General features: G+C 40.2%; 2 protein-coding genes across 4 annotated transcripts in view; both read left to right on the top strand.

Moving 5' to 3' along the window:
* Positions 1 to 26,241, top strand: part of LOC119770415 — a 33,649-nt gene extending 7,408 nt beyond the window's left edge. For 2 of the 3 annotated variants that reach the window (XM_038265265.1, XM_038265264.1), the window contains exons 2-12: positions 13,164 to 13,526; positions 13,620 to 13,908; positions 14,244 to 14,315; positions 20,616 to 20,851; positions 20,924 to 21,009; positions 21,074 to 21,513; positions 21,582 to 21,828; positions 21,890 to 22,981; positions 23,046 to 23,396; positions 23,462 to 23,775; positions 23,839 to 26,241. In XM_038265265.1, the coding sequence (XP_038121193.1) occupies positions 13,319 to 13,526; positions 13,620 to 13,908; positions 14,244 to 14,315; positions 20,616 to 20,851; positions 20,924 to 21,009; positions 21,074 to 21,513; positions 21,582 to 21,828; positions 21,890 to 22,981; positions 23,046 to 23,396; positions 23,462 to 23,775; positions 23,839 to 24,667 (4,164 nt within the window). In that variant the 5' untranslated portion in view covers positions 13,164 to 13,318 and the 3' untranslated portion in view covers positions 24,668 to 26,241. The remainder of the gene's footprint in view (positions 1 to 13,163; positions 13,527 to 13,619; positions 13,909 to 14,243; positions 14,316 to 20,615; positions 20,852 to 20,923; positions 21,010 to 21,073; positions 21,514 to 21,581; positions 21,829 to 21,889; positions 22,982 to 23,045; positions 23,397 to 23,461; positions 23,776 to 23,838) is intronic. The other variant, XM_038265266.1, reaches the window with a different exon arrangement.
* LOC6037763 overlaps positions 1 to 26,617 on the top strand; it is a 53,150-nt gene that overhangs the window by 6,701 nt on the left and 19,832 nt on the right.

The following is a 26,617-nucleotide window of genomic DNA, read 5'->3' as shown; positions in this document are numbered from 1 at the left end:
ATTAGCCGCGTTATTATTTAATCGTCACGTAAAATGAAGAAACATCATGTATATAGCAAATATAAGCCTTCGCCACCGTTGGAATTCACTCTGGATGAGGATGTGATAATGTTCGAGTGTTGTTATGTGTTATGCCATAATATGAGTATGTGTGTCATTTTTTATATGTAGGTAGACCATTGCGGACGGCTGGGAAAACGGATGTCGTTTAGCAAGTCTGATGATTTTTATGTTTTGGACAAGTTCAAGGCTTGCTTCGCCATGGTTATCTGGTGGTAGAATGCGCTTTGCACTGCGTGAATCGATACTGGGTTGTTGGAAATGACAACACCCAGGTGACCCAGCTCATGAAACGGACTATTTGTTTTTATTAAACATTTTGACTACCAATCAAGTCAGGATCCCTCTAAAATTCTTATGGCTTGCATAGTTGGATGTTGAAAATCGGTGCTTGTGCATATTAGGGTGGTCCAAATCCGGACTAACTCGGAGCTACCTGCTGATATAAAAAAATTACCCATCACTAGGCTACATTCCAAATTTAAGCTCGTTCTGGCCAAGGGAACCCCACCATCTAAGCCCTTGATGTTTGTATGGGGAAAATCGTCAATATGGATGGAGAAAAGCAACTCTTTCAGTTATTTATCTGTGGAAGGCTCGGAACTTAGATCTTCATTAAATTAAAAAAAAAATGTTTTGATTATTTGCCAAAAAGTTATTACTCTTCAAAAATGACCATTTCCGCGTGGTCACTAAGCCAATTGAATTATAAATGCAACAAAGTTATTCAGTGCACAGTGGTCCAGATCGCTAAATTAAATGCAGTTGGATTTTCGACAAATTATGAAGTTTTGGAGCTTTTGTCTAGGGTAGAAGGGTATTTTAAACAATCTTCATTTGTCAGGAATATTTTTGGATTTTTTTTTCTCTCCTAGAAAGTTGTTGGGCATGCCAATTCAAGCAACGTTGTCGAAGACACTAAGATATCATCTCGCAATCTACGCCTTTACGATCTTTACCTGAACCACTGTGTAAATTGTTAACAAATTTTAATATAAGTAATATAAGTAAAATTATAAAAAAATCCAAAGTTCAAAAATGAATTCAGGTTTATTAAGTGTAGTTGCGCATTTCGTGTGTCTAGGTGGTGTTTTTTTGAAAGTGTTGGTTGTTGGTGTGCCGAGGAAAAAGAAGATTTACGGATTTTCTTCGAAATTTTCGGGTTTTTTCAAGGAAAAATGTGGTTTGAGTGCCTGCTTCTTCTTTGTATTGTTTGTTTCAGAATCGGTTTGGTTTGTGTGTGACGGCTGTCATCGTGAAAAGGAGGCTGACTTCGCGCTCGGCAAAGGGGGGAAGCGAAACACGCCGTTGTTTTGACGTCTTCCGAGGTGATGCGATGTAAACATAAACAAAACGAGTTTCGAAAATTTCAATTAAAATACTCATTGGTGCACGACGAACTCTGCCAATTGAGTGGTGTTTTAAGAATTTTAGGTTTACGTTTCAAATTGATTTGCTTTATGTGGCTTTGCGTTCGATTGAAGTGGTTTGACGATGACACAAAACGTCAACTCAATCGTGTTGGTTGTGAGTGCTAAAATAGGTGTGCAGTGAGGGGGGATTGTGCTGGTTTTAAGTACTGTGGAGGGATGCGGCCAACTGCCGCATGAAGAGAGGCAGCTTCCTTCTAGGTTCTTATGTTAGCGGCTGCATCTGTTTGTGCGGAAACGAGACCGGGAGCGGTGGCAGCCCTGTGATTGCTAAAAGTGTTAAGTGATAAGAGGAGGACAACGTTCAACGCTCTTCTGTTGCCCGGAGAGTAGGATACAACATTAACCTAGCAAGACGGGCAACTGCGTAGCATGCTGAGAGTGATGCTGGGCTTGGCGACACCGGACAACAATGAGCATTTTTTGGTGGACTCCGGTGAGCACGTTCTATGTTGTTTTATGTATGAAAATGTGTGTGTGTGTGTGTGTGTGTGTGTGTGTGTGTGTGTGTGTGTGTGTGTGTGTGTGTGTGTGTGTGTGTGTGTGTGTGTGTAAAAAAAATATGGCGTAAAACATAACAATCGAGTCGAATGTGGTCAGCGGGGCCACGCGATTGCTCTGACGGAATGATGGTGATTTTAGCGTTTTTTTTGCTAGTAGTGATGAAATCAGTCTTTCCTTTATCACCGTGAATCGGAAAGCACGTCGCCGGTTGAGTTCTGTGGTGTATACCACACTTGAATTAAAGAGTAACAGTAACGTCTGTAAAGTTTACTTGTGAGCGATTTGACAATAAACTATCTCTTTGATCTTCGAGTACTCAACCAGAATACATCCTCTTCATTTTACTAAACGAGATACATATCAACTGGCGACGAGGGCAACTCTTTTTGTCCTAGCGGAAGTAAAAAGTGACTGTGCAAATTTTCAATCTTCCTTTACGGATAGCTTTTAGTGCGCAGCATACTTTTTATTTCAGGGCATTTTAAGACGCGGCAGAACGTTTACTGTTTGTATCTTAACTTGGTGAGTCAAGAATATTAACCTGTCCAGCACGAGCGATTCTATTGTCAAAGGGCGAAGAATTGGTGAACCGACGGCATGTACCCTTAACTGGGGTGCCGTAAAATTGTTTCGGAACGCACTGCACGGTTGTAGCCGGATAATCTGGGACACAAGCATCAGGAGACCATTTTGTAGCGGGACGTTTTGGGTTCGGCTGCGATTCCAACGAACACAAAAGGGTGCTTTGTCTAAGGAGGTGGATTCTGCAATTCACAAGAAAGGCGTACTACAACACATCAAGCGGTGAGAGTTCCCGGACCGGAGTGGTTTTCCCAGGACAGCGGCATCAAATCCGGATCCGGATCATCTGGACGGTTGGTAAGACTAGTAAAATCAGCTCTGTATCGTTTACGGTAATTTTGTGAAATTTGATATTTGATACATTGTGTGTTTGCTAGCTTTGCTAGTCGATGAGAGTTTAAAAAAAGCATTGTGAGGACAAAAGAGTAATTATTGCTTTATTGGGCTCATGTTAAATATTGCGATCTATAGAATTTAATGTTTTGCTAGCAAAGGCTGGGCGTTTTCAATCATATCATTTGGGAAAATTACAACAACAAAAAAACATGGATTGCATAAAAAAGTATAACAAGATGGCAAAACTTGGACCACATTTCATACAGCTGAAAATTGAGGACCAAATGATCAAAATGAAATTCGACAAAAATTCAAGTGTGTCTGTAATGAATCAGGAGCAATATTTTTCACTATTTCAAAATTCCTTGTGTGAGACCAAAATAAACTCAATTAATGTTGATGGGTCAAATCTAGTGATAATTGGACAAACAAATGTTTTGGTTGAGTGTTGTAACAGCGTTTTCAACCTTACACTCTTAATTGCACATGCTGAATATGATTTTATACCTGTTATAGGTTCAAGTTGGTTGAATACATTAATTGCAGAGTTGAAAATTGATACTTTGGGAGAAATTAGAACTAATATTGGAACCAAATGTATTACAAAGCCTACTGATTTGGTAGAAAACTCTTTAAAAGTACGTCCAAGGGGACATTTAAAGGAAATTAAAACAAGTGGAAATTATTACAATATAGCCGAGTGTAGTTCTGTGCGAGATTCTTTTAATAGGGATGAGCTTGATTTTAGCAGTTTGTTTTTATCAGATATTACATGTAGTAAAATGTTCAATACAAGTAACAGTTCAAATGAACACTACAATTTAACAACATATGATGCTGATTTGCAAGTAAATGGTAAAACTTTTAAAGAGAATGATTTAACTAAAATATGTTTTAATGATAATGTTACTGAAAAGTCAGAACAAACATTTTTCATTGACAATGTGGGTTCGGTTGAACATAAAATAGAGCACCTTGAAAACGACGGAAATATTATTTTGGAAATTTATCTGGAAACATTTGTGTATACATTGTTTATGTTATTTACGATTAATGTCGTTGTTTTTTGTCAATTTGGTATGATAATACAGAAATTGTTATTAAATCTGTGCAAGCAATTGCAAGACATTTTGACAAGCATTGCAAAATTGCAAATACAAATTATTGTGTGTAAAAGATGGACTAAAATACTGGACAATCGCTTTGTGGTTTTCGGGTCTAATGACAACATTACAAAATCGCAATTATGCCAAGGTGGGATTATAAATAATGTACAAGCCATCTTTGCCACAATAATTTACCAATATTTAGACGCTTACGTTTGTTACAGTTTTTTGAAACCAAAGAGGTTTTTGGATTTCTATAAAAAAGAATTAAAAATTAAGATTTCGTTGGCTTTAGTGAAAATTCACACCATAATGGCAAAGGCAAATATGTCGTATTGTTATTTGAGATTTTATCAGCAGCAGAAAAGTCTGACGAGTGGAGAATTCCACAATTTTAATAGTTTTAATGTGTTTTTATTATTTCTAATGAAATATTTTATTATTGGCGATTTGTTTCTCTCAAATATGTTTAAATTTACCAACAAAGCAATATATCAAATCAAATCTATAAAATGTAATAAAAAGGTATTCCAAATGGAACTTGTAATGGAAAACATTATAATTTTGGCTAAAATCGGTATAAAAAGTGCTTTTATTAAGTTTGCCAAATCTCAACAAATGTGTTGGTGGAAATTAATGAGATTTTTTAAAAGGATGGTGAAGGAAGAGGTTCCTTTGATTAAAAGCAAATTGATCTATAATACTACAACATTAACATTGAAAAAGTATATTTGGATAAATGTCCTATGCATTTGTGTTTTTAAATTTATAATATTATTTCTATTGTGTAATTCACAGAAGTCACTCGAAAAATTCGCTAAGTCATTGCGCCGCCTGACGCAAGTTGGAACGCATAAAGAACGACACACAAAGATGCAGCTGAAAGAGTTTGCCGCACAAGACGGCGTGACGGGTTTCGGAAATCCGGAAGACGCTGTGGTTCGGGCTGGATGCAGCCTTCATCGGGACGTGCACTGGGAATTTCGGGAGTACGCCAAGACCAAGATCACATCGGTACATGATATGCAGTCATCCGAAGTCGAAGGGCTTGGATTCGATTGGTGGCGCTCGAGATGGAAGTCATCTGTTGCTGAATGGCAGAAATTTCTCTTAAAATTGAATGAAATCAAATGTGCTGAAGATTCTGAAATTCTTCATTAATTGACGTTAGTCAACTGATTTGTTTCTTTTGTTTGATATTATTTAGTCAGTATAATGTAATGTTGCATTTCATATAGAAGATTAACTTTTGATTAAAAGGGGGGCGACTGTGGTGTATACCACACTTGAATTAAAGAGTAACAGTAACGTCTGTAAAGTTTACTTGTGAGCGATTTGACAATAAACTATCTCTTTGATCTTCGAGTACTCAACCAGAATACATCCTCTTCATTTTACTAAACGAGATACATATCAAGTTCGTCGAGGTTTTTGTGTTTTAATTATATAGTAATTACATTACAAACATGCACGGCCAAGAGGAGTTAATAAGGGTAGCAAATAATTATTTTTTTAATGTTATTAGGTAAATCGAATTGGAGTAACAACGCGTCGCGTCGCTAGTTGCTTTTCTTGCTTGGAGTGTATTCTAGACCTTTTACCTTCCCAAAAACCATCCAACTCCAAGCGAAACTAACTTGAGGACACCGTGGAGATTTTCCCTTATCCCCTTAGAAAAGTGAAGCAGAATCCGATTTGCGATGTCGTTCCGTCGGGTCGCAGGATTTTTCGCGTTCGTCGTCGGTGTGCAACAACAAAAAACTTATCATGCCTTTTCAGCTCGATAAACATCGTAACTCGTCGTTCGCTTCGTCAATCAGTACCTCGCTAACCATCAATCATTTAAAACTCGTAAAAAATCTCAATTTAAAAAGTTACACTGTTTAATCCTTAATTCTATAATTATAAATGATTTTGGTTCTATCTTTCCACAGTCGGCTGTCTAAGATTAAACCATTTAATTTAAAATTTAACAACCGATAAACGGAAATGTCTCATCCGCAGCATCCGATTGTTTGCCTTGAGAATAAGATATAATACCTTTCAACAAACACTATGATTTTGGGTCGCATCATCATCTTCTATGATGAATCCTGACCAAATACCCTACCCTACTAACAAATTTTCAGGTTTCTGGCGCTTGTGGGGTGTAAGCACAGAGTAAATCAGCTGCCCTAGTAGCAACCTGCGCTAACTAACATTCCCGTCCCTTAAACTCGAGGTCTACAAACTGACATGGCGGGCGCCGTTGGTGGCCAATGACTGTTACCTATTCGCAACTGATCTAGTTTTGGCAATCATGGTGTTTTATCTTTTCAGCGCATTCATACATGCTGTTGATAAGGGAAACACCATTAGATTGTTGAAGCCTATGGTCATTAGTGCTGAAAGGATATTACGGTTCTGTTCAGCAACGGAGGGGCAACCATGGGTGATCTCTCATGCTCTCTCATGCTCTCAAAAAATCCAAAGTTCAAAAATGCAATAGCCAAAAAACATTTATTTCTTTCTCACTGAATGAGCTGTTTAGTTTAAATATTGAATTTACGGGCCACGGTTCAACATTTGAATGAACAAATTATTTAAAAATGTATTTTACACTTGCCCAGTCGTTTTGCAATCATTAGTTTCCGAAATACCTAAGTATTGAAGAATTTTTTTTTTGCAAATAAAAAAAAAATTGCGGTGCTGTGCATTGGAATTTAATAAAAATTCAAAATATCCAGCCCAAACATGCTCCCTGGGCTTTGGCATAATGAGTATCATAGGTTTGATGCTTGTTCGGCAAGGAGTATGATTTGATCCGATGTGGAATTAAAATCGAAGTGTTCAGTATATTGCTGAAGCTTCCATTTTTACACATGGACACCACTTCATGCTACGAGAACCCACTTTGTGATAGTGGAAATATCACATTTGTACAATAAACCGCAACATATGTGATTTTTCCCTATCTTAATGTGGGTGTCAGGTTAGGATGCGAGTTTTCAAAAATGTAGTTTTTGTAGAATTTAGGATTTAAACTATAAATATCAGAGGCGTCGCGTCCACCTGTTCAACCTGTTCATAGGACAGGTGATCATTTTGATTTCTTTCTGAAGAAAGAATTAAAATATGTTCATCAAAATAATTGAACGAACACGCCAACTCTTCTTGGAACCATGAAATAGCTAAGCGCATTCGTATCATAGAGCGTCAATGAAAATTCTCCCAAGCAGCCACCAACCTGTCCGAATTTCTCCATGCACGAGTTCCCATATAACGCATCCAAAAATAACGTCATGATTCGAAATCCGGACACTTAGTAGCATATTATTTTTGTTATAGCTGGCAAAAAATCATGTAATAAGTTGAAAATGTAGAAATATCATCAGGATGTAGTATAAACAGTCAGTTTCAAGAAAATGCATGCAAAAAATGCCTTTTCTAACAGTTTTTCATCAGAATTTTAAAAATAAAATGACTTGTTGTGCTTCGAATCCCGGACACTGATAAAAGCTGATTCGAAATCCGGACACTTTTGCTTCGAATTCCGGACACTCGATTTTACTTATGAATCGCACAAATTTGGACTGAAATGTTAGTGAATGTGTTGAGGATACGCACAAGTATGCCTTGACTTGATATTAATTTAATGTAATTTGTTGAATAAATCATTCCTGTTGTGTTCGTTGCCCCTGCAAGACGTGTTCTGCCAATAGGTTATGGGCCCAGTAACCAAGGCGATAACGGAATCGGGATCGGAAGTTTGAAGAAAATTTTCTCGAGAAGAATGGAAGCGAAGCTTGGTGTTGAGAAGCTGAACAACGAAAACTACGCGCAATGGGCGTTCGAAACGGAAATGCTGCTGATTCGCGAGAAGCTGTGGAAGTACGTCGAGTACGCGCGGGCCCCGGTACCAGAAAATGAAGAGTGGACGGATGGAGTCCAGAGAGCACGCGCAACGATTTCGCTGCTGGTCGAGAGGCGCCAGCATCCGCTAATCCGAGAGCTCAAAACGGCGAAAGAGGTGTGGCTCAAGCTTAAAAACGAGCACCAGAAGACATCGATGTGCTCTCGTGTGTCCTTGATCTGCCAGATCTGCGACCGGAAGTTGCCGGAAGGAGGAGACGTTGCAACACACATTTACGATCTTGAGGAACTGTTTGCGAAGCTACGGAGTGCTGGAAAGGACCTGGGTGAGGATGTACAGGTTGCGATGCTCTTGCGAAGCTTGCCGATGAGCTACGACCAAGTCCGGACTGCTTTGCTGATCATGAAGGACGAGGATCTTAAGCTGGATTACGTGAAAGGGAAAATTCTGGACCAGGAGCGCAAGATGAACGAAGGTGAAGCAGGTGACACGACAGTTGCGTATAAGGTGGCATTCAAGAGGAAGCTGATCTGCTACGGATGCGGTAAGGAAGGCCATAGGAAAGTGGATTGTCCAGCCGAGATGAGTGATGACGACGTGGAAGTCAACGCCAGCGCTAGTGTCAAGAAATCGTATGCTTTTGTATTGGACAATAGCAAACGGCAAGAATGGATCGTGGATTCGGGAGCCAGCTCCCACGTGTGCTGCGTGAAGGCTTGTTTCGATACGCTGAAACCTGCCCCCAGAGGACAAGTGCTATTGGCGAACGGTAAGGAGGTGGATGTCCAAGGGATTGGAACGGTGTCGTTGAATAGCGTGGACAACAACGGAGAGCAAACGGTGATAAAGCTGACGGACGTGTTGTTCATCCAGGGACTCGAGATGAACCTCATTTCGGTGGCTAAGCTGATAGTGAAGGGAGCGGATATCCGGTTCGGCAAACATGGCTGCCGTATAATGTCACGAGGAGAGACAGCAGCAGTGGCAGTTTTGCGCGATGGACTGTACCGGCTCAAGCAACGTCGGTGGCGCTCCGGACAACAGAAGGAGATCGGTACGCAGTTTGTGGGAGTCCTGATCGAAAGCAAACGTCGGAGCAAGAAGACGAAGAAAAGGGAAGTATTTGAGTATACATTGAGCGGTGCTCCAAGTTTGGGTCAAGATCAACGGAAAATGGAGGATATCGTCCAGTATCATGAGGATGTTGTACAACCGGTTTACTTCTTTCGAGCATCATCCAAACGGCGTGTGAGTGGTCGAACCAAACGAAAGGGTCCAGTGGAGCGGAGTGGAACCGTGCCAAAATCACGTCGATTGGCTGATCCAGATGAACAGGAGAACAAACTGTCCAGGATTCAGGAGGAGATGGAGATCCTGACCATTGGAACTCGCAAAAACGAAGCCTGAAGCCGTTAGGGATACTCATGCGAGGAAGAGTGTTGAGGATACGCACAAGTATGCCTTGACTTGATATTAATTTAATGTAATTTGTTGAATAAATCATTCCTGTTGTGTTCGTTGCCCCTGCAAGACGTGTTCTGCCAATAGAATGGCATTCTTTAGGTCTCAAATAAGCTGTTAACATCAAAACAATCGATAGTTTATATAAAAATTTGCTTGAATTTAAGGAAATCGAAACCATGAATTTCTGCTTTGCCTTCCCGGTGCTTCGAACGTCTATGAAATATTTCAAGTGAAATGTTTCGTATTTTTGGTAAACTTATAATTTTATTGTATTTAATTGTTTTAGCATTAACTACAGCGTTGAAACAAACTTTAAATGAAAGTTGATGTTGGAATTCATCAAATAACACAGTTTTGACATTCATAATGCGAACTTATATCCAAATAATTGATAAAACAAGATGAAGTGTCCGGGTTTCGAAGCGTCCGGGAATTCGAATCATGACGTTACACAGAAAGACCCCCCTATTTGTACACGCTGGACGGTATGAATGTGGTGGTTCAGGGTGTGCATGAAAGCTTTTGCACAGTCGACATAAAAGCGCGCGAGGCGAGACACGAGCAGGGAGAGAGCAAAATCTGTAGTCTTCTCTCTCTCTTTGAACTTTGCTCTCTCCCTGCTCGTGTCTCGCCTCGCGCGCTTTTATGTCGACTGTGCAAAAGCTTTCATGCACACCCTGAACTACCACATTCATACCGTCCAGCGTGTACAAATAGGGGGGTCTTTCTGTGTATTTTTGGATGCGTTGTATAGGAACTCGTGCATGGAGAAATACGAACAGGTTGGCGGCTGCTTGGGAGAATTTTCAGTGCGCGTTAGATTTTCATTGAGAGCTTTATGGATACGAATGCGCTTGGCTGTTCCATGATTCTAAAACGATTTGGCGTGTTCGCTCAAATATTTTTGTAAAAATTTTTTAATTGTTATAAATTGTGGAACAGCATGTTGCTTCAAAAAAGCGTTTTTAACTGAAATAAAGTAATAAATAGCTCAGTTAAAAGTGAGCAAGCAATTTCATCGACAGATTTGCAAAATAATTTGGAAGAAAATAGAACAAAATCTTTAACCTACCAAGAATACAATAATTTCCTTTACATGTTGTTTGTCCAAAAACAAAAATCAAAATAAAGCTGTCGTAATAATGTGTACTTGGTTTGAATTCTTGAGTTTTGATCGTTTAATTTTTTTGGTGATGTTTTTTTTTTGTAGATTTTCATAATTTTCATCGATATTATTTTTTTCTCTCTAGTTTTTTAGGAAAACTTTGAAGAGAAACGTAAAATACAATGTTTATGGCCCAATTGTTTTGGTCAGGAAACTAGAGCACGTGATTTCAGGATTAGAATGGTCAACATCCGGAATGTTTGCTTAGTGAGAATTGAGAATAATGTTTTTTTTTGCACTAATCTAATCCAATGGAACATAAGAGAAGTCATTCTAAAGAAAACTCGAGGGAAAAACTTGTGATTGGATTACACCTCAAGTTTTGATTTAGTTTTTTTTTATTTACAAAACAAGCTAATTATAGGGCCTTGTAAAGTCAAGGGGCATGATTTGATCCTAGTGCATTAGTTAAAATTTGGGTAAACATTATTTTTTATAAGCACTATGGACACCACTTCATGCTACGAGAACTCGCTTTGCCGCAGCCCCAGGGCTTAAGCGTTGACCGATAAGCTGTCTTCGTGAACTAAGTAGTTCTCCGATAGTGAAAATATCACAATTGCACAAGGCACCGCTGCTCACAATGTGGGATTTAGGTGGGACTTCAGGATAGTACAATTAATTTGTTGCTTAGCTTTAGCATTTAAAATAAATCTGTATGCTTTCCAAATCTATTTGATGATAAATTTAGTTGCAATTGTTAAGTTAGAGTAATGCTGTCAATAAACTTTGATTGTTGTAGAATACTAGGCATTCTTTTATGTCAAATTGTCCATAGAGGCTCGATCAATCAATAATGTTATGATATCGGACACAATTCGTTGATTTGTTGAACTAACGGTTTTCGGATTATGGTTGTATTGACCATTGTTGCGAATCGAGGAACTACGGATCTTTTGACGTAAATGGTAATTTGTTTTTAAAATCGTGATTTCTATCCTATTTGTATATCAGTTCACAAACTTGTATTGTTTTTTTTTTTTTGATAGAAGTAGTACTGCAACAGTTAAAGGAACGTTTAGTTTTGAACATTAATTTTAGAGGATTTTAGATTAAAATTTAGATTTTCAATCCAAAATACCCTGGGCTTTGTCATAATGAGTATCATAGGTTTGATGCTTATTTGGCAAGGAGTATGATTTGATCCGATGTGGAATTAAAATCGAAGTTTTTAGTATATTGCTGAAGCTTCCATTTTTACACATGGACACCACTTCATGCTACGAGAACCCACTTTGACGCAGTCTCAGGGCTTAATCGATGACCGGTAAGCTGTCATCGAGACAAGGAGGTTCTCCGATAGTGGAAATATCACATTTGTACAATGAACCGCTACATATGTGATTTTTCCCTATCTTAATGTGGGTGTCAGGTTAGGATACAGGTTTTTAAAAAATCAGTTTTTGTAGAATTTAGGATTTTAACTATAAAAAATATCAACTGTTTATACTTTGCATTTAGTTATTTAGGGACAAAATTAGTAATAGTGAATTTAGTAATTCTATCAGAATCGGTGATTTTCATTCAAGTTGCATAAAAACCATTCTGATTTGTCAAAATTTCCATAGAGTCTCGATCAATCAATAGTGAAATGATATCGGACTAAATTCGTTGATCTGTTGAACTAACGGTTGTCGGATTATGATTGTATCGACCATTGTTGCGAATTGAGGATCAACTGGAATTCTGACGATCAAATGGTCGTCTCTTTTTCAATTAGCGACTTGTAAAATATGAACTGTTAATCTACTTTTTGTTGTTTTTAAAAGAAGTCAGACAGGTTTTAAAAGAAACGTTTTTTGGCTATTAATTAAAATGTCGGGGATTTGAGATAAGAGTAGCTTTCGGATAGGTTGCTTTAAATCTTGTATTCAATTCAAGTTAGGTAGTTATCCGCAGTGAAAATTTGGACTTATATGAATAATTTAACATTTTGGACTTATGAATGGAATACCCGATTCGAGTGGTAGTTTGACAGTTCGCTCCATAAGGAATACATTGCTTACTACCAATCGCGTCGGGTACTCCATAACACACAACTGTGCATTTATTCTAGATTCAGATCCATACAGCGTCAGTGTTTATTTGGTCGAAGTGTACTAATTCATTGGCAGATCTGATTCTAGTTGTAATGTACGACAAGACTACTGACGGACGTGACAGGACGAGGTTTAGAGGTTTCGACATCAACGATGTGCGGCTGGATCACCCTCACAAAAAAAATTTTTTTTAGATGTGTTAATTTTTATATTTTTTCAAAAAATGTCCGTGCTTGATTCCATTTTTCCTAGCTTGATTCAATTTTGCCGTGCATAATTCCATTTGATGCGGTAGCAAACAAACTGAATACCGAGTAAGTGAAATCCCGAAGAACTGGAGAGCACATTTGCTACCGCGGTGGGGTTGACGTCGGGTGTAAATTTGATTTGCTTCGATGTTTGTCACCAGCGCTGGAGCTGCACTTATGAGGTTGAAAAAAAATGCACTCAATTTTCCTTTGGTTGAACAAATTTTGACCGGATTACTCCAGTTTCGGGTCCCATAGCTAGTAAGCAAAATACTGTTTAGAGAGCGTTCTATTATGACGTATCGCAAAATTAACCACATTACGATTAGTTTGAACATTATAATTAATCAATTCCTCCCATCTGCCCCTTTTCCAGACACCATCACAAGAGGAGCCATGTCTTCATTGGCCGGGCGTCGACAGAAAGTCTACCGATCGTGTTGAGTCAAGTGTTCTAGCAAGCGTTCTGCAACCACCAACACAAACATGCTGCTGAAGTGATAACCACCAGAGCACGACGCATCATCGACAATGGTGGAGCCCGGTGACACGGCAACCCTCTCGATGGCCACACCTGCGGCCCCGCTTGTGCGGCCAAACACGCTGCTGCCACCCGAGAAGGAACCGGTACACTTCCAGATCAACTTGATCGGCGCACCGCCCGAAGTGGAACAGCTGATCGAGCATATCAAAGGCGTTGCGGAGCAGTTTCTCTACCACTGGAAAACATTTCCGATCAGTGAGTTCGATTTTTTTTGCCCCGAAAAGTGCGCGCCCGCACGCTGCTCTTAATTGATTAATTAAATTTTGTGCTTTTTTCTTTCTTGCCCAGATTTGCCTACTCCGCTCTCGGTCAGCCCGGGCGGCGGCGTTGGCAATGGTGGAGGCGGCGTCGGCGGCGGCGGGGGAAATTCCGGAGGGGGTACCGGCGGAATGCTCATAGCTAGCGGCAACAACAACAACAATAGCACGGCCAGCAGCAATCGGAAGTCACGCCCGATCAATCTGCGTGATCTTTTCATTGCGCCACCGTTCGATGAACTGGATGCCGTGGCGGCGGACGGATCCGGCGAACCGAGGTTGCTCAACAACAACCAGTTGCGATCGCTACGTGAACGAGGGTAGGTTCCGTGTCTGCTCTGTGGCCGCAATCAAGCGCGCGCACGCCCTGATATCAGTTTACACCACTCTTTTACTATTTGTTTTGTTCGTTCGATTCATTTGTTTAGATCTTTCTCTCTGGTTTTCCATTGATGATTGGCAGAACGATTAATACTATGAATTCTTATGGGTTTTATGCATTAATGACAACACATCGGTAACAATTTACTTTGAGTTTAATTTCCTTTAAATATTAAACTTTATTTTTCAAACAAAATCGATTTTATTGTTATGTCTCTGTAAAAGATTAACGACCATTCCTATCGATTCTGTGAATATTTTTTTTCGTGTCAAGCTTGCAAAAGGACAAATTTGGAAAACCGAAGAAATTGAATTTGGAACAATTGGACTCGATACAGTTGACCGGGTAAAGAGGATTCAGATTAGCGTTGGTTTGTTTTTTCTTGTCTGCTCTCTTATCGTTTTCCGGAGTTTTTATGATTTCCGTTTTTTGCTGTTGGATTCGATTTTTATTTTGTTTCGTCGTAACATCTCAGCCGTTTTGCCTTCTTCGTAGTCGTTCCTTAACAGGTTTGGTTATTCTTTTCGGATTTTAGTTTTCACAATCATTACAAGTTACAGTTAAAAAGGTGCAGCATGTGAAAATTTAAATTAAATTAAAAACGAGTTTAACGTTTTGTGTGTTTAAAGCAGCCGGTCCCTAAGATGACAGTTTTCGTGAGTTGCGCGTATACACCGACAGATGGCCAGTGGGCCTCGTCGGAGTCCACCCATTAAATACGCAACTCAAAATTTGCATGGGAAACTTTTTTTTCATGACGGCTTTCGCGGCACGCTCACTGCAACTGTTCTAGACTAATATTTGATAGTGGCGTATCTCTAAACAAGTTTTTTAAGAAAATGATTTCAGACTGCATATTTTGTCGTTTTAAACGGAAACAAGACAAACACTATATTTATTTAAACTATTCGCAATTTTCAAAAGTTTGGTTAGATAATATCGAAGGCCGCCATCTTAGGCCCACTGGGCCCACAAAAAAGGGTACGCTCAGTTTGTATGGGAGCTGTCAACATGTTCCCGGGCTGGTTTAAAGCCGTTTATGTATTAAACAAGATTTTTTTTAACACTCCAGACTCTCACCTTTTTCCATTAACAGTTTCCGAGTTCAATAGAGTATGCACTTGATAAGAAGCCACCGGTCAAGAAAAATTTCAAACAGGAAGCAGCGTTAGCGAAAGCAAACCAAAGAGGGTGAAGAAAAGTTCTAAGAAATCTTTCCCTCTCTTTTGTTCGGCTGTTCGTAAAGCTATTTTTTTGATCCCCTTTCTTGGAAGGTGCGTATTGGCCCTAAAGCTGAGTGCGCAGCTCAGAAGGAACGTGGTCAAGAAAAGTTGCGCATTCTTTTCGTGTCCAAACTTGAGATTTGAAACTTTAACATTTTAAGATTTGAAAAAATAAAAATTAAATACTTGGAACTTCACAACTTTAAATACTATAAATTGAAAATTCAAAACTTTATTTTTTTTAAACTAAAGTTGAAAAGTTAAGTTAGTTTTTAAGTTCGAACCTCCGATACATGATTCGAATATTTAACACTCGATTATCCGACTAGAGATTCTGATAGCAGAATCACTTAAAACATCTTATTTTTATTTTAAACGTCAAATTTATTTTCAATGACCATAACTTGAGCAATATTAGCATACATCGATGCATTGCATGTTGAAGAACAATTTTTAGACACGTTTTTTTCTATTTTAACATAATATTTCTAAAAATAAAACACCATCTGTGGTTCATAAAAAGTTTTTTCAAAGATGATACGTTCTGTGAAGCAACACCGTGGATTTAAATTATGCTTGACTACGAACTTATGCTTACAAAATGAGCTTTTATCGCAATGTGCAGTTAAATCGGAATTCTAAACTTAATGTTAGGCTTAGTTAGGACACAATACGTTGAATTCGACCTGTTGGTTTCCAAATACAAATTACAAAATAAAATGTCACAGTATCCTAATGCCACCATCTTAAGGGGTTACATACATGTAGAAAATCACAAAATTTCTTATTACAGGAAATTTAATAAATACACTTGAAAGATGATTTTCAAACGCTCCTGAAAGTTTCATGAAGATATTTTATGATTAAACTGAGTTAGAGACGATTTACGCTTAAAGCGAACATTGTGAGCATTTTTCTCTAAACACCGAGTTGCTTTACGGGTGCCACGATATCTCGAGATGGGATGGACAAAATTTGTTGAATTTTTTAAAATTGCTGTATCTCGGCAATGATACAACCAAATGTCTTCAAAATTATTTTGCTAGGTGAGCAGTTCTCTACGAAAAATCTGTATCTTTTGAAGGAATTTTTTGATCGATTTGGTGTCTTCGGCAAAGTTGTTGGTATGGACAAGGACTACACTGAAAAAAAATGATACACGGTAAAAAAATATGGTGATTTTTAGTTTGACTTTTTGTCACTAAAACATGATTTGCAAAAAAAAACAACTTTACAGAAATTTCCAGGTTGTGCAATTAATCTTTGACCGAATTATGAATTTTCGAATCAATTCTGATTTTTTCAAAAAATCTAAATATTGGCCGAATAAATTTTCAACTTTATTTTTCGATGTAAAATCAAATTTGCTATCAAAGAGTGGTATTTTTTTTTTTTGAAAATAGTCGCAGTTTTCCATTTTTTTAAATTATTGCATTTTGCCCACTTCTGAAAAAAATATTTTTGAAAGGCTGAGAAAATTGATACGACCTTTAGTTGCTGAGATATTGCCATGCAAAGGTTTAAAAAGCAGGAAAATTGATGTTTTCTAAGTCTCACCCAAACAACCCACCATTTTCTAACGTTGATATCTCAGCAACTAATGGTCCGATTTTCAATGTTAAAATAAAAACATTCGTGAAATTTTCCGATCTTTCCGAAAAAAATATCACTATCAATCAAGACTAACATTTCAAAAGGGCCAAACATTCAATATTACGCCTTATCTCATTATCTTATTATCTTATCTCATCAGTACTTCAACTTTTGGGGTCATATTTTAGGTCAGAGATGGAGATTCCTTCCGAACTCCGTACTAGCCTTAACTATTGCAAAGCAGTCAAAATATGATGTTAATTAATGTCGAAAATCCACAATAAAGGGGTGTTACGATATTATAAAAAAAATAAAGAATATTCAAAATAAAAAATAGGACGATAAACAAAAAAACAAAAGTAAACTTTTCACCTAAATTAACTCTCAAATGGGTGTAACTATTAAGTACTTTATTATTGCAAAATTACACTTTTTCGGGAACTAACCCTGTATGATTGTATTGGTGAACCAACGCAAAACGCGGCGAACGCAAAAAGGTTCAGCTGTATAAAAAAACAAATGAAATTGTTTCAATTTCCGGATTTTCGGGAGAATTTGTTCTTAAGAGCGAGTCCACGAGCAAAGCATACCCATCTCGCATCGACCTCACCAATCTGCCTCAAATTTTCAGGTGTTGTTTGTACATATAAAACTAGTATCTTGCCAATATGAGCACTCTAGGTCAACGGGAAGTGGGGCAAATCGGGACACTAAGTTTGAAGGTTCAAAAATTTCAAAAATCGTAAAAAGGCTGTAACTTGGGCAAAATTCAATTTAATTTCAAAATTCAAAATGCATCTGAAAGGGCTTAAAAAATGCAACAAAATGCCAGAGAAGCATCCCAATTGGTTGATTCTAAGGGGAGTTATTGACATTTTAGTGAAAAAAAGCACAATTTTCAAACTCAAATAAAAAAGTGTTCCATCCAGATATCAACTCGGTTCAGGGTTGCGAATGAGCGAGCGCTCACGGAAAGCGGGCTCGCTCCAGCTGGAGCGTGAGTTTTTATCAGGTAGCTCGTGCTCGCTCACGCTCACCGGAGCGTTTTGCGCTCACGTGAGCTGGTGAGCCAAAGTAGGTAGTTGTTTTTCCCTGTTGAAGCATTTTCCTGTTTGAAACGAAGTTTCTAGAACTATCTCAGCACAGGCAGCAAAAACTAACAAGAAAGAGGTCGAACAAACAAAAGTATGCAATGAAATGGATTTAGTCGGTGAACCGAAATATACGTTCTATTTAAATGTAGAAGTGTGCTAACAAAGAGCTAACTCATTCTTAATGTAAAAAAATCATTGCAGATGCACTGATATGTACAAAAATTGAATAAATTGACAAATGTTTATTTTAAGTTTTTAGAATCCGGAGTTTTGACTCAAGGCGGATTTTAAAACACAAAAAAAAATAAAATTTGTTTTATTGGACCTTTAAAAAACCCAGCAGTAAGCTTTATAAAAAATATAATCATTCCTCATATTCGGAACATTTAAGAGAATGTCCATATTAAAAAAATCATTCATTGAATCTGTAATTGAATATTTTTAGAGGCTTGGTAGCGGAAGTGTTAAATATAATTTACTTGACGGAAGATGAGCCACCCTTTATGTGCTAAAACATAACAATGACAATTTTTATTATTTCATTCAAATGGGTTATATTAAACACTTGCAATTTTGAGTTTTTTTTTGCAAAAAGAGAACTGTTTCAATAATTTAACCCTATTTTCCAGAATGAGAATGAGAAAGATTAACTTTATAAAAATGATCAACCGTTCCAAGCACTGAACGATTTACTAAACGGAATGACTTTTGTTTAATGCTTGCTCATTCTGATCCACACGCTGGAATGGTAGCCAACAAACTGTTTAGGTACATAAAACAGTATAATTTTATAGTTTAATTAACATTGAATCGAACTTACCGCAGCATAAATCTTCTTGAATTATTTCATTGTTTTGTAAGTTTTTCTACGGTTTTCAGTCCTTTTTGTTTACGCGCTTATACCCTTCCCATAGCAATTGTCTCTGCTTACCTTAACTATTATTAAGGTAAGGCCGATTAATTCGAAAATATTTATATTTTCAACTCTGATCGCAGGTCTACAATATTATTTGACCCTTGTGAATCCAATTTATTATTCAAAAACATGGTTAATGAAAATAAGCTATTCCAATTAATATATAAAAAATGTTCCTAACTGATGTTTCCACTAACATGCTGCACCTTAAGTAAAAAATCTAACTAGGATTGAAAAACAAAAAAAACTGTCTCAAAAACGTAAAACGATTCGCGATACTTCCAAAGTGAGCGCTCCGTGAGCGAAAAATGAGCGCGAGCGCGAGCGTGGGGCAAACGCGAGCTGAAAAAATCGGAGCAAACGTGAGCGCGGGCAAACGTGAGCTAGCTCGCGCAGCGCTCCTCCTCACGAATGAGCGAAAAGTGAGCGCTCACGAGCGCGTGAGCGCGTGAGGAACGCAACACTGACTCGGTTCTACCTGCAGCTTATAGGGGACATCTGGGACTACCATCTGAGACTGAGAACGCTTTGGGTAAGGCAGTTTAACATATTAAATAGACACTTTTACTTTTAGTGAATTTTTTGGATGTAAATTTTTGCTCGGGGGACCCCTTAGATCCCATTTTCTGATGATAATTTAATAAATGAGATGCTGCTTTTTTCTGGTGTCATCTAGTATCCTTGGAAACGAATTTCAATAAATGTGAACAAAGATTTTTTTTACTTTCATTTTTTAAAGGGTTAAAATGGATGAAAACAGACATTTTTATGCATGTTTCTATTGTGAAATTGTCTCAGGAAAACGAATATGATAAAATATCATCAGAAAATGGGATCTAAGGGGTCCCCGAGCAAAAATTTACAACCAAAAAATTTACTAAAAGTAAAAGTGTCTATTTAATATGTTAAACTGCCTTACCCAAAGCGTTCTCAGTCTCAGATGGTAGTCCCAGATGTCCCCTATAAGCTGCAGGTAGAACCTAGTTGATATCTGGATGGAACACTTTTTTATTTGAGTTTGAAAATTGTGCTATTTTTCACTAAAATGCCAATAACTCCCTTTAGATTCAACCAATTGGAATGCTTCTCCCGGCATTTTGTTGCATTTTTTAAGCCCTTTCAGATGCATTTTTAATTTTGAAATTAAATTGAATTTTGCCCAAGTTAGAGCCTTTTTACGATTTTTGACGTTTTTGAACCTTCAAACTTTGTGTCCCGATTTGCCCCACTTCCCGTTGACCTAGAGTGCTCATATTTCGGCCAGATGCTAGTTTTATATGTACAAACAACACCTGAAAATTTCAGGCAGATTGGTGAGGTCCAAACGACGTCCCATACAAAGGGGTATGCCCTGTTCGTGGACTCGCTCTTAAATAGAATCACCCTTAAAATACCCAAAAATGTGAGGCAATAAATTTCGCGGATATTTGAAAAATTCATAAAAATTACCCCAAGCTACGGTATTTGTCTAAGCAGTGTAAATGTGTTAAACATAGACTAGGGTAGTACAAATCAGTTTTTTAGTCGACTATTGTGCGCACTGGGGTCAGTTCCCAAATGTGTGCCCGATTGGTTTAGACACTTTATATGTAGCCATATTGCAATAGTCTGGCAGTTTCTAAACAACTCTAAACTTTTTTTTTGTGTGGTGCAGTGTAGCTCTCTGTTGTTTAGTCATTTTAGTGTATGTCTGTTTAGGATTTTTTTCCCACTGTAGCACCACTAATCTCGATGTAGTGTTCGGCCTCCAGTAGAGTGTGCATCGCTCCGTTACTCCCGAAACACGCTAAATTTAATTGCCTCCCTTCCTCCCTTTCAGTGAGTTCGAGGTGCCGAGTTTGAACTTTCCCGGCCAGATGCACCGCTGGCGACTGTCCCAGCTGCTGCAGAAGGGCTCCGAGCGGACGCGCGACTCGCTGCTCGGCGATTTGGCCATTTCGGCGCGCTTTCTGGTCATCACCGCGATGGGCCGGCTGTTTGGTAACTTTTTCTCGGTTGCTCACGCCGCCCGGGCCCTGCTGCACGGGTTGATTAAGCTTATCGATATGATAGTGGGTAAGTTGGGAGGAAGTTTCGTGTAGCTTTGCGTTGATTCATAATTCGGCTTTTTTGTGTTTTTTTTTTCAGGTGTCCCGTCCTTGTTGGCACACAATTTAGACAACAAGATTAAAGAAGAGCGTTGTCGCTTCCTGGTGGCTGAACTAGTTTGTAGGGTAAGTTTTGAGGGTAAAGTGTGTTTGACTAGCTTGCATCGTAATTTGAATGTCCCTTTTCCAGAATGAATTCGAAGACTGCATGGATGCTCTCTGTGGCTACGTTCGGCACCAGCTCCGGCGCGCCACCATGGAAAAGTTCGACGTCAACTGCCAGCAGGCCCAACCGGTGCCGTACCTGTACGTGACGCCCAAGGGACAGGACATCGATCTGCGGCTGTTTTCCAAAGACATAATGCGCAAGGCACTGCCCATCCTCGTGGGAATTCTGGAGAAGGAAACGCGCGGCTGGTTTCTGCACTTTCGCGAGCGGTTAATAGCCGAGCTGCGAGAGCGCAAAATGACCGACGCCGAAATCGAGGAAGAAGTAAACGACGCCGTGATGAAGGAATATCTGCAGCGCGTGTACACGTCCATTCTGTCGAACAGCGATCTGGCGGACCTGGGCGATGCCGTTCCGCAGCTGTTGGTGCAGCAAGCGCAATCGGTCGTTATCATGCACAAGTGAGTGTTTTAGCGTTTGAGGAACGTTGCCCCTCTTCAAATCTTAACGTTCGCGTCTTATCTTGCAGAGCTGTCGACAAAATTCAGAAGGAATTGAAGAAATCACGCGACGAACATAAAAAGCAGCTCCAGGAGCAGCACCCGGTGCTGTCTCGGATTGCGCCGTGGTTGCGCGCCAAGCTCGAAGCCGGCGAGCAGAGTAAGCTGTCGAAGATCACCTGGGGAGCGCACGAGGAGGCGCTCAAGATTGCTCAAAAGCTAAACCTGCACCAGACGATATACTTTCTCAATCGAGATATGGCGTTCATGAAGGAGGTACGTGTTGTTGGGTTTCGTCTAGTTTTATCGAATACTAACTTTAATCACACTCTTGCAGCGGGAGCCGGTTCTCCTGAAGGAGCTGAAAAACGCCAAAACACCCACGCGCAACTTCCAGTGGGCCTGCCGAATTTGGTCGCCCAAGGCGTGGATAATTCGGCGCAGCTTCCAGGGCCACTCGGAGGTTATACCGACCGTAATTACGCAGCAGGCCACGTCCATAGTTACCCCACGATCCGATCCTAGTCAACCGGTGTTCTTGGTGGAGAAGGAACTGGTGCGCTCGACCAGCACCCGATGGCCAATGTGGCGCCTGCTGAATCTGTTCCAACGCACTTGGACTTGGACGTGGAATATGATGTTCTTGCTGGGGGTGATCGTACCGTGGTGCAGTCCGCTTGGCTTGCGAGCGCTCTTCTGCGTGAAACCATTCATGGCGGACCTGGAACTATCGCAGGTCAACGGGACCTTGTTTCCTCGGAAGACCAGCATCACTCAGACCATGTGCTCGAGGTTGGTTGAGCTGTGGCGACACATTTCCAAAGCGAGAACCCATTTCGAAACGGAACCGGACACGGGCTTTGTCGGAAAGGGCATGACCCGACACTTGAATCGTCTGTACAACTATTTCATAAAAGGTTTCCTAGGATCGCTGCTCATATTGATACTGTTTCCATTGGTGTGCATTAGCATTAGCGTTAGCAGCATTGCCTTCGCGATTGCAGCTCCGTTGTGGATGCCCTTCATCACCGTCACGCTGCACTTGTACATGATGCTGGTGTACGATCTGGATTGTCCGGACGAGAGTCGTCGAAATCGGTACTCCATATTCCTAGAGGCGGTCGTTTGGAACATCATAACGCAAGGCTTCCTGCAGCCTTTGCTTGCCCTTATGGTTGCCACGTTCATCTGCCCGTTGGTGTCCGTTGTGGTTTTGTTCATCGGCGTGGCCCGCTACTGGATTCGGCTGTTCTGGGACTCGATCACGTTTCATCTGTTTATCAAAAAGTGCGGCCGAGTGCCGGCCAGTGACAGCTTAGCTGTGCGGCGCATCGCCGGGCCCGGTCTGCTGTTGGACTACTATTTTTCGATCAAACCCGAGCAAGCACTGGCGGCTTTCGAGGCCAAGATGGAGCTTGACGAGCTGCAGGTTTGTCACCACTAATCGAATCGAATTCTCCAAGCAATAACCGTATCCCTCCCCCCACTACCAGGCTTATCAGCACTCGATGGAAACGGTCATCTGCCAGCCGCAGAAGGATTTCAGCCAGTTTGTGGAGGCCTGCTTTGGGCCGTTTTCCGCGCAACTGTCCAAAACGGTCGGCCCGTATCGGCAGCTGGAACGCGAAGGCCAGGACCTGATGACTTCGCTGCACGAAAAGCTGGAAAAAAGACGCCGCGATCTGCAAACCGGACTGACCACGGCGGTCAAGTCCCGCATCAAGCTGAACACAATGGAGCTGAAGATCGTGATCCAGCAGTCGGCGTACATGCTGGAGCGGTTCTACCCGGCGCACGTCATTGCGCGGCTTTCCATCAGCGAGGACGAGTTTTGGGATGCCAAGGTAAGACGGAACTTTGTCTTTTTTTTTAAGTAGACGACAATAACGTTGGATTTGCCTTCTCGCAGGGACTCTCCGTGGGTGACTGGGCCGGACTAGCGGGAATGCTGTACGCGGACATCTTCAGCCTGGACTTTTTAACCCCGCTGTCGGAGACGGACACGCAATTTAAGCTGGAACCGCACACGCAGCTGGATCTGTTCCGTTACACCGAGATGGTACAAAACACCAGCGACATCATGGGCATCAACGGGCCCGACCTGCTGGGGAATGTGTACGCACCGCGGGGTAACATTCAGGTGCACTCGCCGTACTTGGAGGTGTCCGCGTTTAATCCGCGCTCGCGCGTCATGATCAACTCGCGGAGGGCCGAGAAACGGAAGTAAGTAGCGGGGCGGGGTCCTGGGATTATGAATCTGTTTTCTAACAATTTATGGTGTTGCAGTGACACCTCATCGTGTTTGACCACGCCACGGGTGAGAGCGCGGCGGTCGCCGATACCGATGCCGAAGTCACACAGCAGTTGGAAACCTTGGAAGCGGAAACAGACCAAGAAGCATGCCTCGGACAAGCTGTTGATTCCGCTGCCGATACCGCATCCGGTCCACATAGCCATATCAATCTACAACCGTGATTCGGATCATCCGATCCCGATCGAGTCCGACATTTGCTGGGACATTTTGCGATCGATCGAGGAGTGTCAGGGTGACTTGGAGGCGCTCGTACGCTTCCGGGAGGCGGGTGTCGACGGGAACCGTTCCGTTGGAATCAGCGTTGATGGGCTGGCCGCGATCGATTCCAGCATCGACTCGCTAGATTCGGGCTCGTCGAATTCGGGGACCAAAGATAGTATGGACATGATTGCCGGGGCCAGCGAAACGCTGCCGTGCACAAACCGGGAGGTTACCATAATTATGCCATCGAATGCCAACGGGGACGAGCTGGACAACGGAGTCGAAGACGGCAAGAGTACGGACGAAGGTGACGAGGATGGACCGACGGCTCCGACGCACTTCCACTGGACGTTGCGGAACTGGGGCGGCGGAAATGGTGCCCAGTCGATTGCGGCCGCACGCCGTCGGAACACGAGCTATACCTACAGCACCAGTGGCACCAGCGGCGGCCCCGGAAACATCAACAGCGCCAGCACCATCTCGCAGAACGACACCCAGCTCGAGCAGATTCGTGTCGATCTGGCCAGCCCGGAGGACATCTCTCTGGACACGGACAGCTCGCGGGCTGTTTTCAGCGCTGCTTACGGAACTACAGTTTAAAATGGAGGGTTTGTGTTTGTGATAAAAGCAAAAGTATGAATTTACTTTTACACGACAAACGACGTCGCTGGACCATTATATTTTAACGTATTTTTTTTTATTGTTCTGTTTTGTAATTTTATTTTTTTAAGAGAAAGTTTATTTTACCCTGAATGGACACAGTCATTTGTTCGTGTTGATTCCCATATTCAGTTTTGTCTAGTCTACTTATCACATTTTACTTTTGTAATTGTTTTATTTCGTCGTTTTATTTTCGAAACCAATTCGTAAAGTCAGACCAATTTGTTTAACCATCCCATCATACGTTAAGAACTAGATATTTATGTACAACTCGCTGCGCTGTAAATGGACGTATCCAAAAATAAATATATTTACAGAAACAAAAAATTTCTATGAGTCTCACACACTCTCTTGAAAATGCATTCAAGCGATAGGCATTTACTATTTAATGTAAACCAAATCAAATAACGATAAATCAATTACAATAGTAGTAGCATAAACTTGAATTTCGTCTAATGATAAAAACAAACAAAATACGCAAGAATTTTTTATACATTCAGCGAAACAAAACACAGTTGATCTGCCGAAAACGCGTTGAAAATTATAGACTAATCTTAAACTAGCATTGACAACTAAACGATTCTCTCTATCTCTCTTAAACAGTAGTACTGTTGTTGCTATCAACTTATTTGGGCAAGCTGGTTATAAATGTATAGTTTTGCAGTATTTTTATTCTTCCATCATCAGAATTCCACACACACACACACACACACACACACACACACACACACACACACACACACCAAAATCATTCCTTTCTTTAAAACAGAGCGACCACACAAAACACACATCCGCACATCCGATAATAATGCTCGATTTAATTGGTAAGATATGGACAAAGTGAAACAAACACCTCAATAGTTAAGATCTCTTTGAAATACAACAAACAAACTAACAGAAAAAAAGCGACAACTTTCGGAAATAGTGAACGCGTGTAGCATATTACAATTTCTCTCTGTAAACAAAGAAAAAAAAACTAACAAAAAATAATGATAAAACAAAAGTAGCAAACATTACTAATCAGGAATATCAAAATGTCGTAAGCTTGCGCAAAAACAACATGAAAAGTTGCTCTCTACTGCAGTTATCATACAAGAACCAAAAAAAAAAAACGTCCAAATGCTTAACAGAACAAAAAACAAACAAACCCTGTTCGATCGGAATCTCATGCTTCGACGTTTCAGTTTGCCAAATAATAAAAAAAGAAAACGCACAAAACCAGCGTGTGGCGTGTGTGGCCGGCGGTTTCCTTTAAAGCTAATTAGTGCAACATTTAATTTATCGCAGCAGAAACCATGTTGTTTGCATAAGTAAGAATATTCTTGAGTGTAGCTTTGCGGCAGGAAGTAAATGTAACCGTGGTATTGTACATACGACGATGGCAGAACAAACAGAACAGTTCAAGTGAAATGAAATGTAATCATCAATAGTGACAAAAATAACAGAAGTTTCCCTTGCATAAGATCTTATCGAGGAATGAATAAAGTCATCAAGCAGTTTGCGATTATAAAAAAGGTGTGCTCTTTTTTTTAAGTTTGAAAGAAATGTCGAATCACTCATTTCAGAGCAATTTATACTAAATTTTCGTAATAACCGATCCTAATCAGAAATTGAATTTATTTTGGTTTGAATTTGAGTGTTCAATCTGTTCAATAGATCAAGTTTTATTTGGAACAAAACAAATTTTAAATTTCGGATCAAGTTATAAAAAAAGTACTTAACGTAAAGATATAGCTCACAGAAACTTTAAAATTTGACAAATTACACTGACCTACAAAAATGGACAAAAATGACTGCTCAGATTCTACTCAGCAAAATTTATGCGCAGGTTCAACTACAGGGGAAGCATAAAATGTGGGGTTCTCAGAAACATGTTCACTTTGATTTTTT

Source organism: Culex quinquefasciatus, chromosome 3, assembly GCF_015732765.1.
Source record: "Culex quinquefasciatus strain JHB chromosome 3, VPISU_Cqui_1.0_pri_paternal, whole genome shotgun sequence".
Classification (NCBI taxonomy): Eukaryota; Metazoa; Arthropoda; class Insecta; order Diptera; family Culicidae; genus Culex; species Culex quinquefasciatus.
This window is presented reverse-complemented; position numbering and strand designations above follow the sequence as displayed.